The sequence below is a fragment of the Triticum dicoccoides genome, chromosome 2B (assembly GCF_002162155.2).
Source record: "Triticum dicoccoides isolate Atlit2015 ecotype Zavitan chromosome 2B, WEW_v2.0, whole genome shotgun sequence".
In the NCBI taxonomy this organism is placed as follows: Eukaryota; Viridiplantae; Streptophyta; class Magnoliopsida; order Poales; family Poaceae; genus Triticum; species Triticum dicoccoides.
The window spans coordinates 17,677,734-17,691,659 of record NC_041383.1 but is presented as its reverse complement, the minus strand read 5'-3'; the positions used below and the strand labels follow the sequence as shown (position 1 = coordinate 17,691,659).

Genomic DNA, 13,926 nt, shown 5'->3' with positions numbered 1-13,926 from the left:
AAAAAACAGCAGCAGTTGCCGCTCGATCCGGTGCAAGAGGAAGTGAACGCATGCCATGGTACCTTTTTTTCTTCTTTGTTTGCATCTCTCAATCGATGGGCACTCCTCTGTTTTCACTTGCTCTTCCTTGATCTTCTTTTCTGTTACCTTCCCTGATTGAGAGACTCGCCGGGCATGGCTTGCCACGGAAGAGCCTCACCGGTGTGCCGTGAACAGGTCATGGGCATGTACGGCGCGAGGCTGCCGCTTGGAAGCGCTTCCGCCGGGCCGAGAGCCGCGGGCGCCACCACGGCGAACCAAGGGCTGTAGCCGTCAAACTCGCGGGCGATGCAGTAGCCAGGAACCATCGCGCCGATGGAATTGCTCCGCTGAGAGCGTGCTGATAACGTGTTAAAAAGAGACGAGCGAGAGAGACAACGAATGATTCAACTGTCCTCTTCATTGATTTACATTATATATCCCCTGAGGGGACGCATTGACCGGACGCGGCGTTTGGAAGAGAAGGGAGAAAAAGATGCGACAATTAGCATATGGCTAACTGCCTCCTAATTACAACGTGGAGATTATCCACATAATTAATTGTAATAGATGGAATGGCAGAGGGATGGTATGTCCTGCGTTGCGTCGGCATCGGCCGGGGGTAAACCGTCAGGAATGGTGGCGAAGCGGAAGTCCAGAAGGCCTGCCACGGCGTCAGGACCGCGGCAGTGGACCAGACGGCGGTGATTATATTCGGTGTTGACGAAGGTGACGTGGAAGCCCTTGTAATGAAAGATCTTTGCCAGCTTCATCATGGGAGTGATGTGCCCCCGAGCCGGGAACGGCACGAACACAGCGTGGGGCTTCTTGTTCGTGGTAGCAGCACCCATGTCGGCGTCGCCCGGAATGGTAGAAATGCAGCTCAAGATTTGAAACTGAGTTTTTAGAGGGAAATGTGATCTTCTCTGTGACTGGTAGAAATGGAAATCACACAGTGCATATATATAGCGACCGGGAGTGGCAATTGCTGCGCGTATAGAGTAGTACAATATTAGTCTAAAAAAAGGTCGGACAGCTTAGACAAATAGGGCACGAATGCACGATGGATGGATGAGAATGTGTATGTATTGGATTAACTGGTCATGTCGCTTGCCTTTACTAAAGTAGTAATGAATATTATCGATAAAATGCTCCATCTAAAAGTTTTGAATTGTGCAACAGAACCAGATTCTTGAGCCATGCTCACTGAACGAAAGGTACCAACATCAGATGTGAAGAATAATCTATAATTAGTATACGCTGACTAGTATTTAAATTGTTTCAAGGTACCAACATCAGATGTGAAGAATAATCTATAATACGCTGAGTAGTATTTAAATTGTTTCAAGGTACCAACCTCTGCACTGAGCCCCTCCATCATGGAGTTCCACCCACAGTGCATCAGGAAGGCGCCCACCGCCTCGTGATGCAGCACCGCCTCCTGGTCACCTCAAGGAACTCGGGAGGCAGCACGACGACATCGCCCTTTACGAGGTCATTTCTCACGATCCACAGAAAGCCATAGCCGCAGTTGGCCAGCCCCCATGCGAACTCCAGGAGCTCTGGGCTGGACATGGTGGTGATGCTACCGAAGTTAATGTACACCATGGACCGAGGCTCCCTGCCTTAGAGCCACTCAAGGCAGGACCGATCTTCTCTCCAGAGGTTGGGGCATATTGCGGCGAGTGTATTGCTGCCATCACCATTGGGGACCAGCTGCTCGGTGAGGAAGTTTAGCGGGCCGATAGTGTAGATTGGTAGGGGAAGCATGGCGCACATAGCATCCAGTGCTGGCTGCTCTAGCTCGTCAAGGGTGTTAACAATAATGGCAGTCGCGCGGACCGACTGCTCTAGCTGGTGTATCATGAAGTTGAGTAGGATGTCGCTGTGGTACGTGGTGCGAATGACGGACGGTTAGTCTTGGAGGCGCACGTGCTTGCTCACCACGAGCATGTGTCACGGGCATGTCTATATATCCGTTCGTCACCTGCTCTTTATCTGCTCAAACCGAATATTACACATGCAATAATGGTTGTTACGGACTTAGGATGTTAGTTCAACTTCAAGAAACTTGCCATCCATGCATACATACCTTTGAGAGGAGTAAGACCCTCATCTATGAGGAACCAAAAGCTGTGGTAGCCCATGTAACCGCAGGCACTGGAAGTCCAGAACAACACGCAGGGAACGCCGATATCCGCAGCAGCATCAACACTAAGGCTCATGAGGCCGTCCGTCACGACACACCTTACCAGCGGCGTCGCTGATTTGTTGTTGAGGTCGTGGAGCAGGTACTTCAGGTGGGGGAGGCAGGTGGTCATGGTGGAATAGCAAAGCGACGCCGGGTCTTGCGTGGCATCAGCGTCAGACAAGGGCATGTCGTCCAGAATGGTGGCGAAGCAGAAGTCCGGGAGGCCGGCTATGGCGTCAGGGCCGCGGGAATGGATGAGGCGGCGTTGGTTATACTCCGTGTTGACGAAGGTGATATGGAAGCCCTTGCGGTGAAGGACCTTGGCCAGCTTCATCATCGGCGTGATGTGCCCCTGCGTCGGGAAAGGCACGCACACCACATGGGGCTTCTCATCGGCCAAAGTAGCACCCATGTCGTCGGCTGGAAAGATAGACATGAAGATCGAGATTAAAACTGTGCTTTTTGTTTTTGTAGGAGAAACCGTGATCTTCTCTGCTTCTGGTGACAATCGCACAGACGCACAGTCCATATGAGTGCACAATATATATTGTGCAACAGAACCAGATTCTTTGCCGTATTAAAGTAGTGAATTTTTGAGAAACATTAAAGTAGTGAATAGTATCGATAAAATGCTCAGCTAGATATATATTGTGCAACAGAACCTGATTCTTCCTCCATATGCTTTTGTGTCTAAACAATCTGTAGTTGGCAGCAAGTTTTTTCTTAACAGTGTTTGTTAGTACCAATCTTGATATTATTGCATCAACATTTTAGTTTGTTTTCATTATGCATGTAACTTAGATGGTCTAGGTCTCCCGCAAAAAAAAAAAAACTTAGATGGTCCAGGAGTAGCTAGTCTTCGAAGCTTTGGTTGAGCGTGCAAAGGAGGCGAGATGTCGGGCTGTCGTGCGATGCGGCGAGCACGACGAAATGCCGAAGCCGCGAGAAGCGGCAAGACGCGACGGACGCTGGTGCGTGACGGCTGCGGTACAGGTTAAGCCGGGTGATCTACAACAGGAACCCCCCTTCAGCAACGCATCAATGCGTTGTTGTATGTCCATATAAGCGATGCTAAGGTCTACACCAACGGATTAATATGCGTTGTCGTTGGTGGCGTTGCAAGGGTCTACAACAACGTATATACTTCCGTTGGTAAATGACCTAAATAAGCGTTGTAAGATAGCAACGCATAAATCTACATCCACGCAACACTTCATTTGCGTTGGTGGCTGCCCTACACAAAATGATTTTTGCTACATAGCATGAATAATTAATGATATTTTGCATATGGCCATCCAAAATTGTTAGGTCAAGCTGATAGTGCATAGAAGCCACAATATAATAAACAGAGAGGTCTCATATATTTGAATGACTATGTTTCTCTACAAGAACAAGATCCAACGATTACAAAATGTGAAACTATCTAGTTGCCCAATTCTCAACCTTGCAATCAAAGTCGTAATTTTCTAAAACATACTGTCTCAAACATTGACCCTAAATGACAATTCTACAACAGAATGTGGAACTATTAGGGAGTAACCCCATTGAGCAATTTGTAGCGTCCTCCCTTGTCCTACACCGCCTTCTGATCTCCACCTTGCGGCACCTCTCTCAATTTTCTTCTTGCATGCTCCGGCAAACTTGTGTTATGAAAGGCCACACGACACTGTTGATGTTTTCTAGCTTTCATTCTGTATAGTATCAGATAGAAAAATAAGTAGAGCAACCTAACAATCAGCATATAGTTACCATGTGTACGTATTTCAGAAGAAAATATATATCACATCTCAATTGAAAACTGCATGAATCTGTTTGTGTTGAGCCAAACCATTCCCATTGAAGAAACACGCTGAGAGCATAAGAACAGATCATACCTAGCTTGCGGCTGATGGGTCCTTACTCTTATGTGTAAGTGGTCATAATGTACGTCTGCAACCAACTCTGCACAAATACAAGAAAACCTTACAAAATAAAATACGTGAAGATGGCAATGAATAGCTTATCTGAACTGGCAATGAGTAGCTTATTCTGAACTTCTTGTGGATTCAGGTACGTAGAATGAATAGAAACAACATAAAATAGGTGAAGATGGTGCAAAATAAAATTGGGATATTTGCATTATGAGATCATGAACAATACAGAAGAAATGAATAATGGTCGACTAAACTAACTGGGTGACGTATACAAACTTAATCGAACCTCAGTATAATACATAATTTCGTACTAGTTTCCTGTTGTTATATGCAAAGAAATTTCGGTTGTACAATTCAGTTAAGTTAACATACAAGTCATGATGAACTCAAATACAAATTTGCTACAGGATCCATCATATAAACGATTAATGCTTCAGACTCTTAGTTAATTATTGGTGAATTGCACCATAAAGACATCGAAAAAACCCAGAATAGTTCATATATTTCTTCCAATAAAAATAAATGATCAACTACTTGCAGACTTGATCGGCCATATAGACTGTAGTGCAGATGGTGGTCAATTGTGATATTATTCTCGAATCCACTGGGAGGATTTGTACAACATATGCAAAAATACCACGCCATGGCATGAAGCACTCAAGCTCACCCAAAAATCTCATGTTGTTTATTTTCCATTTCTGGTGGCTGCCAAAAGCATAATATGACCATGTCTAAATATTTTTTCAGAGCATGCTAGAACAACATATGAACGGTTAATATATGATTCTACGAAGCAAATGGTTAAACCAAACAGTACTACAAAGGTTATGCTTTATGAGTATGTGCCTAACTCAACGATAGTTGGTTAATCATTAGGATAAAATGCTTGTCTTTTATCTGAGGTACGGAATGAAATACATCTACCAGGAAATAAGGCTTTAATATCAAAATCTCTGCAGAAAATGCAACCAAATACTCCATGTATAGGTAATCAGAGGGTTCGGCTCCTCTGCTATTATGTTGTCACTGTACCAGTGTTGTAGCTTCAAAATCCACCGTCCAATCTAATCAAAAGGCTCTCCTTCATCTTCCTTGTTTCTCTCATTAATTAAAAAACACCACACCAACACGCCGCACGTTCCTCAAGTTCCCTGCATCGGCGGACCGGCCAGCCAGGTTGTCCACACAGCCACATTGATTTAGCCGGCACACATGGCGCTGGGACGTCAAAGGTCAGTAGCTCAACTCTGTATGATCAATCAACTCTGCATCGAAGAAATACTAACTCTGCATGTCTTGTGACTCCATGTTTAGTAGCCACATAACGCTTGTTCTACATATCCTACAGGAGGTTGGCAAGCGCTCGACCTCCGACATCGCCGTCGCTGTGTGTTTGGGCTTCATGAGCATGGCTGCGGCGGTAACATAACATCGTGATTTTAGAAGCCATGAGCTCCTGGCATTTGGCGTCGCGGCGGCGTTGGTGCCGGCTTAACCAACACGAACACATGGACTTGTGGACAATCTGGCTGGTCGGTCTGCCGATGCAGGGAGCTTGAGGAACGCCGTCGTGGGCTGTGCTGGTGTTGTGTTTTTTTTTAATTAATGAGAGAAACGAGGAAGATGAAGGAGAGCCTTTGGATTAGAGTGAACGGTAGATTTTGAAGCTACATCATCTGCACAGTCACAACATAACAGCAGAGGAGCCAAACCCGTAATCAGAATATTATTGTGCAAAAGGCTGAACATACCAAAAAAAGGATTATGCAGAGCATCATTAGGGGATCCTGGTTATGGAGGACACCGCCAGGAAATAGCATTGGACCTGATTGTAGCGAAACACCAATCATTACACATCCATCTGCCTCTGAAGATACAAGTAATTGACATTCAAGTGCACTAAAGCAGGTTAATCCCTCACACTATCAGCCAAGGCAAGGTAAATATTATAACACGATTGGCTTATCTATTTGCAAATCTATTGCCAATAGTTTGAAAACTTATCTGTAGGACAATTTCATAATACATACACATAGAAATTGCATCAGAAAAAACAAAATTGGGTACGAATATTAAAGCCACAGACTCGCAATCCATAACACATTCAGGTTACCCAAATATGTTGTGTCTGACAAACTATTAACCCAATCACATGACCATATACAGGTGGAACAAATAACTAGATACGGTGGACACAAATCTTATTAGTGGCCAGGTAAGTGTGGTACTAACCTCGACGCCATGACATGCTTGAGATTCACGAATCTCGGAGATTACATGATATGCCTGAAGCCAATGTCGAGGCAGCGTCAGGATCCTCCAGGTCCTCCTTGGTCGGCATCCTAATTCTCTCACCGGGCCACTGCTGAAAGCGGCCATCGCCTCGAGCATCACGAATCTGTTGGTCACCATCATGCAGGGTTAGATGCTCACACAATTGGGCAAGGCAATCACTGATCTAGAGTTAGGTTGCCTACAAGATATGGTGCTGGGAACGGGGAGAGAAAGAAGAGGGGAGGGGGCGTCAATGGTGGATGTGATGAGTTGTAGTGGCAGTGGGCCGACAAACCGGAGCCGCTGTGGCTATGCCAGCGACCTGTGCCGGCGAGGATTGTTGCAGGCGCGGGTGCTGGGCGCGGAGGATGTCGCGGCGGCAGAGGATCAGTGGATAACACCGGGGGTAGGGGCAGGCCGGTGAGCAACGGCGTGGGCGCCGTAGTTTCCCGGAATCTGAGGTGGCGGCCACACGTTCTGGTGAGATTGAGAGAGGAATCAGGGGAGAAGTGTGTGGTGGAGAGAAACTATTTTGATTTTTTTACTCGCTTGGCTACGTGTGTGTAGACGAAGGAAGTGCAGATAATAAGGGGAGGTGGGTGGGAGGTTAGCCCTTCGTGGAGATGTGGGAGGCTGAACCCAAAACAACACATTTGTCATCTCCGTTGTGAGATTTGCGTTGCTAAAGGTAGGTTTTTGTTGTAGCGGCAAGGTCTAGTCCATGCTTCCATGGTGTTGATATCCTTGCATGTGCCTGCAAGGTAACTAGATATGGTGGGGCCGTAGGGCTGAGAGAATAAGTTAGGGCACGTATAATAATGTCTAGTCAGCTGTCTGTAACATGGGCTACGTAGGATTTTAGATGATGTGGGAGAGAGAGAAAATGAAAAACGTCTTGGTCTATCTGTTGAATTATCGACAGTCTAATCCCGTACAAATCCGACGGCCTGTTTAGTACGCGCAGCCGTCTATATGGTGGGCGGAGAATGTCCTAGAAATAAAGTAACTCTCCACTTTTCAAGCCAAACCTGCCCTGCGCTTATAGCCAGCTAAATAGACACGCTGTTGTACGCATTGTTTCTGATCGTGTCTACAAGTGACATGGACAGATGTTATAGACACCGGGTGTCTAAACTGATGTACATGCCCGTGCGCTACAGTAGCTGCGTTGCATACTCTTCTTCACTCAGTCTGGCTCTAGAAAAACAGCCTCATATGCGACATCTCCGAGTTGTTTGGTTGTCTGCATATGAACTTCCTGCATTAGGAGATCAACTTTGGCAGGTTGTTTAGTTGCCTGCATTGTCTCGGCGCATGCAACTACATGCTGTTTGGTTGACCGCATGGGGTATGATTAAGAGCTAGAACTTGCACTTAGCACACAGGGTTAAGAGCTAGCAGAGGAAGTGGGAGAAGAAATGCAGTGTGTGCCGGACCATGGCGACTGCGGTGGATAGTGGCCGTGGCGCCGTGTCTGACATGACGAGCATGGAGTCGTGGACGAGCGACCCTGTCGGCGGCGCGGCGAGCGACACCGTCGGCGAACTAGTTGCGGTGCTCACGCAAAGACAGTGGACAGGGGAGGAGAATGCAGTGCTCGCGCCATGGTACCGTCAGTGCAGTGGACGAGAGAGGAGGCCGAGATGACCGATGCCGAAAACGTCTCCAGTGTAGTAGGGCGAGAGAGAGGAGGCGAAGATGATCGACCCCGTCGGCGGCGCGGCGAACTGCAGTTTGTGCGGAGGCGGAGGACACAAGAAAATAGTGTGTGCGCCATTGCAGCATCAGTGCAGTAGGAGGACGACATAGAGTAGGCCGAGATGAGCGACGCCGGAAACGACTCTAGTGTAGTAGCACGCGGGCAAGGAGATCAAGGGGAAGGGCTTCGGTGTCGAGAGAGACGAATAGGAGGGCTCGGATCAGAGGACAGATGAGCTCGACATGGCGGCGTCAGTGCAGTAGACTGCTGTTCAAGAGAGATGAAGCTACTATCGTCGAAACTAAAAACTTACAACATGAATGTTGTGAAGAACTGCGAGATTAGACTGCTGGTCAATTTTTTTTTCAAATGATTGATCGTGCGCGACGAATCTGATAAAATTCTTCATAGCTTCAAATGGGAACACGAGATTAAGAACTTACAACCGACGAAACTACGAACCGATCACCTGAATGGAACCGTAGCATCGGCAACCAAACACGTCCTTGGTGATTAGCTAGTTACATGCACGCATGAGTTGTTAGCCGGTGATGCATGCACGTCCTATAGAGATTCTAGGAGAGATGGTGTTGTGTAGGCGTTGGCTTTGTAAGTGCTGGACGTGGCCGTACTCGTAGCTAGGGAGTGGTAGTGGCCGGTGTGGCTGTGGGCTGTGTGCGTGCGTGAGTCTCTCCCCTATATAAGAGATGCAAGCTTGTCGTTTGAGTTGAGACAAGGGAATAGAAGAGGAGAAAAAGGCCGGCTGTGTGAGGCAGCTCGGCACCAAAAATTCCCGTGTTCATCTTTTACTTGTGAGCTGTGAGAGTCAGCCGAGAGGAAGAAGAGCGGCGCCAACAGTGTTCCGTCAACTTGCCCATGTTGTATATACAATATATACAGTTCCATTAAAATACATCGGCTCATGGTCATTGAATAAAATCATGTTGACTATTGCCAACGGAGGTGAATATGTAGATGAAGATGCCGTGATATCGAGGTATATAAAATGGGATCGGAGAACCCGAGAAGACTTTGTGTCGATGCTTGCGTGAATTGTATTATGGTGGGCGCATTCTGTCCAACAGGATTTAACTGTAAATCTTTGTTCATTACTTTAGGTGTGCATTGAACGTACATAATTTGCTTGAAAATAACAATTGGTTGGCAAGTTTGGATTATATCTAACTAGAACGACATGGACACTGCTCCATTGGCAAGTTTTGATAAAAAAAATATTTAGCTACAAAATGATACCTACACGTGCGCTCAAGATGGTAAATATGTTCACCAACATTTTGGGTGCAAGTCACACGGATTCTTTTTGTAGTAGACCTTTCAGGCTATGTCATAGATTTTATCCTGCAAAGTCGTGTGAGTCGTTTCATATGCTCGAGTGTCTATAATAGGTGAAATATACTCAATGTCTAATTTACTTTCACATTTTGTTGTATATACCAATCCAGAGCCGATGATCAGATGTTGTCTATGTACTTAAGTGTCAATCTGTGGGATAAAATTGACTAAGGTATGTAATGTGTTTTTTGTTAAGTCTGTATGGTTGAGAAGTTCATTGAGATATGGTACTCATGTGGAAAAACTATATCTGCAAAAGCTATATTTAGTAGTACAAATTAAGATTTGAAATAATTGTATCTTAACCAGTGTTTTATATTGCGGGCTATGCCAAATAGGGGTGGTCGTTCAAATCGGCTATAGCCGGCTATAGTCAACTATTAGCGGACTATTGTACATGAGTATAATTTAGCGGCACCCTGCTAAAAAAGCTAAAAAAATTCTTTCTATGATTATGCATGCGTTGCACGTGAACGCTTAGTAGTATCGATAAAACGCTCAGCTAGATATTGTGCAACAAGACCAGATTCTTCCTCCATATGCTCCTTGAGCGGAAGGTGGGCTCACGCATTATAACTGTTTCGGAGTATGAACCTCATATATGAATAATGACCTATAATTTACTCACTTTGTTGGTAAAACTATAAATTTCTACAGGTGTATTAGGTAACGATTGCACGTTGAGTTTGTGAATAAGAAGAATTATTGGTTCTTTTTTTCCTTACTCCTTTGTGTTACCAAAATATATAGTGTTGGTCTGTTCTCCCATTCTTCGTGTCCACCACGATAATGTTGATATGATAACCTCTAAGAAATGGTCCACATGAAAATATGCTCTAACTCCATCATCATGGGCATCCACATCATTACCAAAGACATTCTCAAACAAAAGGAATATACCATATGTTATTGGTCAAGACAAATTTAGCATAGAGAGGCAATTCCCTATGCATGGTGGTAGCTAGCCCGCATGGTGGCAGTTATATATACACCCTTTGGCATAAGTTCCTTTTTCTGGTATATGAGATGTCGGGGTTCTTATGGCATTGGCACAAGTGCATTTTTGTTGTACAGAAATGACCTTTTCTCGCTTCTCTTTGTCTTTTTGTTACCTTTTTGACACAAGTGTCTTTTCATTGTATAGAAAGGGTCTTTTCTCACTTCTCTCTGTCTTTTTTGCTTGCCTTTTTTGGCATAATAGCATAAAGGGCATATATATGTTCTCTAGAAAAACAGTAGGGACTGTATCTTAAATTACAAGCCGGATCAATGTTGTTGTGCATAATATCATTAGTCACTCAAGCGGCTGATTTTCATGATGGGCCCGGAGGGGGAGTTTCAGAAATGGGTCCATGTGAACCCACTTTTTGAGGCTTAATGGAAATTGTATTTCTTATTTTTTGTTAGAAGGAGAGAGAGGGATTGATGGAATTATTGTTGTATTGCTTGAGCCTCGTGGGCATATATATATATAAGTACATGGTCATCTTGGAGTACAAGGCAAGATAAAATAAATCCTACGCTATACTATGTTTTCTAAATAAACAGTATACTCAACATCCCCCAGCAGTCACAACGCTAGCGATGCAAACGGTGAGACTGGAGAAGAATCCGAAGGCAAGCCGACGGACACCCCCCATAGTCGTAACGGCCGATGCGTCGCGGGAGTCATGGCTGGAGTTGAAACCGACGAGGTTGCTCAAGCAAGGCGGTAGTCCTTTGTGCCGATTGTCGAGGTAGCTGAGAGCGGGGGGTGGTGTAGCCGTGGTCGAGGTAGCCATGCGAAGAACACCGTGGTCGATGTCGAGTCGGGGTAGCCGGTGTCGAGGAAGCCGCCGTGGAGCCGCGGGCGCAAGGAGGCGCCGAGTTAGTCATGGGCACAGTGGTGTCAAAGTAGTGATGCGCCGAGAAGAAGACGGTGTTGATGAAGCATTGCGCCGGGTTTGCCAAACCCGGGGACACGTCGTAGACGAAGGCACGCGTCGGTGTTGCCAGCACCGGACATGCGTAGATGGACGAAGAAGACGATGCTGACGAAGCACCGCACCAGGCTTGCCAGGCCCCGGGACACGTCGTGGACGAAGGCAGCATCGGTGTTGCCAGCACCGGACATGCGTAGACGAGGGACCTGCACTAATTGTACGCCATGTCGAGGAGTCGGAGGGGCCAGCAGAGAAGAAGACTCGAAGATGGTTGTGGCGCCAATCGGCGTAGGGCCGATGTCACCAGTGGTGCTCGGAGTAGAAGAAGTGGTAGGGGAAGATGACGGCGGCGCTGACGAAGGGCTGGTGTTGGACCGGTTATACTGATACCATGTTAGAAGGAAGATAAAGGGATTGGTGGAATTGTTGTTGTATTGCCTGAGCCTCGTGGGCATTATGAGTACATGGTCGTCTTCGAGTATAAGGCAAGGTAGACACTACCCTATGTTTCCTAAATAAACATTATACTCAACAATTTTGAAAAATTATGAAATATCATCGGTCTTTGGTAGGAACTTACTCAATTTTTTCTTACAAAATTAATGACCATTTGAAATATGTGTGAAACTTCTACTGTATCTTTCTCATTCTGATTTCCACATAGGCCGCTACTTGTCATACTTTTGATGAAAATATAGCTTGGTCAGTTTCTATTCGATACCTACGTGTGCGATTCTTTTCGTAAAAAAAATTGAAATATGATTTCCGCTAAGTTTCTAAAAGTGGGTTCACGTGGAGAGATAGGTTTTTTTTGAGCATCAGTACAGACATAAGCGCTCATATACACGCGCATACACTTATCCCTATGACACACACGCACACTAGGTTTCGTGGACCATTCTTTAACTGGTCACTATATATTTTTTAGAATCGGTCACTATATCTCTATCTCTACTACTATTAAACAAGAAAACATATTCATCGCTAAACACACTCAGCCTAACCTACACGTAATAACCCCGATCAATTACAGCCTCACGATCTTATCTCTACTATTATTAAACAATCTCTACTACTATTAAACAAGAAAACATATTCATCGCTAAACACACTCAGCCTAACCTACATGTAATAACCCCGATCAATTACAGCCTCACGATCTTATCTCTACTATTATTAAACAAGAAAACATATTCATCGCTAAACACACTCAGCCTAACCTACACGTAATAACCCCGATCAATTACAGCCTCACGATCTTAGTCATTTAATTTCATCTAGCCGTTTAGATTACGCTAACCGTTAGCCAAGAGTGCACTAGTAGAAAAGGGGGCAATGGTCCAGGCCGGGTCAGCCTACCAGTCCCGGTTCAATCCAGAACCGGGACCAATGGGGGTATTGGACCCGGTTCATTAGCCCCGGGGGGCGGCCGGGCCACGTGGGCCATTGGTCCCGGTTCGTCTGGACCTTTTGGTTCCGGTTGGTGGGACGAACCGGGACCAATGTGCATTGCTCCTGGCCCACCACCATTGATCCCGGTTGTTGGCCTGAACCGGGACCAAAGGCTTCCCTTTAGTCCCGGTTCAAGCCACGAACCGGGACCAATTAATTGCCTATATATACCCCTCACCCGCGAGCAGAGCACTCTCACTGCTCTGTTTTTCGTGGCCGGCAAGGAGAAAGCTTTGTGGTACTCTAGCTCACCTCCTATGCACACGAGGTGTTCGATGGAATGCCCGAGCCACACTACTTAAGCTTTCTCCTCTCCAAGCTCCATTTTCCTCAATATTTGTCTAGGTTTAGCGGTCCGTCACGTCTAGCTACCGTCTTCACCGCCGTCAATCGCCCGCGCCGATCTCGTCGCGGCACCACCGTGGTGAGCCTCTTGTTCTTATCTTCTTTCTGAAAGGAAAAAAAAATTCTTACTTGTATGTTTATATAGATACTTGTATAATTTTCTTACTTTTATTATTGCATCTTATATAGTGCGATGGTTTTGGTATCCGCCCCCGTCGGCCCTCGTCCTGTCTATGATTCGGATTTGGTATATATTATCTTTTCATAACTATTGGTTCATCTATTATTTATGATAATTATGCTGACCAACGTGACATAAATTTTATTTATCTAGGAGGTTGTTGAACCGGAAATTCCAACCGACCCTATTGTCGAGAGGTTAAATTTAGTTGAAGAAGAAAACAATTTCTTGAAGGAAAAAATTAGAAAAATTGAGGAGGAGAAGATGATATTGGATTTGCATGTTGCCGATGTCGTGGATGATCACAATATCAAGACGGATGCAATGCGCTTGTAGATTAGAAAGATTAGAAAATATGCCATTCATACCGAGGCTTGGTATCATTATGCCGTTGGATCAGTTGTTACATTGGTTGCGATTATGATCGCATTTGTTTTCGCATTGAAATGTTTTACATAGTTTCAATGTATGGTTTAATTAATTTAGATGCTCTGCAGAGCTTTATGTTGTTAGATGAGAACTATGTATGTACTTTGGTTTTAATGTGATGATGAACTTCTATTAATTTGGTCACTTAA

The 13,926-nt window shown here is 45.4% G+C and overlaps 1 protein-coding gene and 1 pseudogene across 1 annotated transcript in view; both read right to left on the bottom strand.

The window, feature by feature from the left end:
• Positions 1-927, bottom strand: part of LOC119360262 (7-deoxyloganetin glucosyltransferase-like) — an 8,846-nt gene extending 7,919 nt beyond the window's left edge. Inside the window, exon 1 of the mRNA XM_037625974.1 lies at positions 744-927. Within this exon, the coding sequence (XP_037481871.1) occupies positions 744-869 (126 nt within the window). The 5' untranslated portion in view covers positions 870-927. The remainder of the gene's footprint in view (positions 1-743) is intronic.
• Positions 928-1,282: 355 nt separating this feature from the next.
• LOC119360261 lies at positions 1,283-2,621 on the bottom strand (annotated as a pseudogene).
• Positions 2,622-13,926: the final 11,305 nt, after the last annotated feature.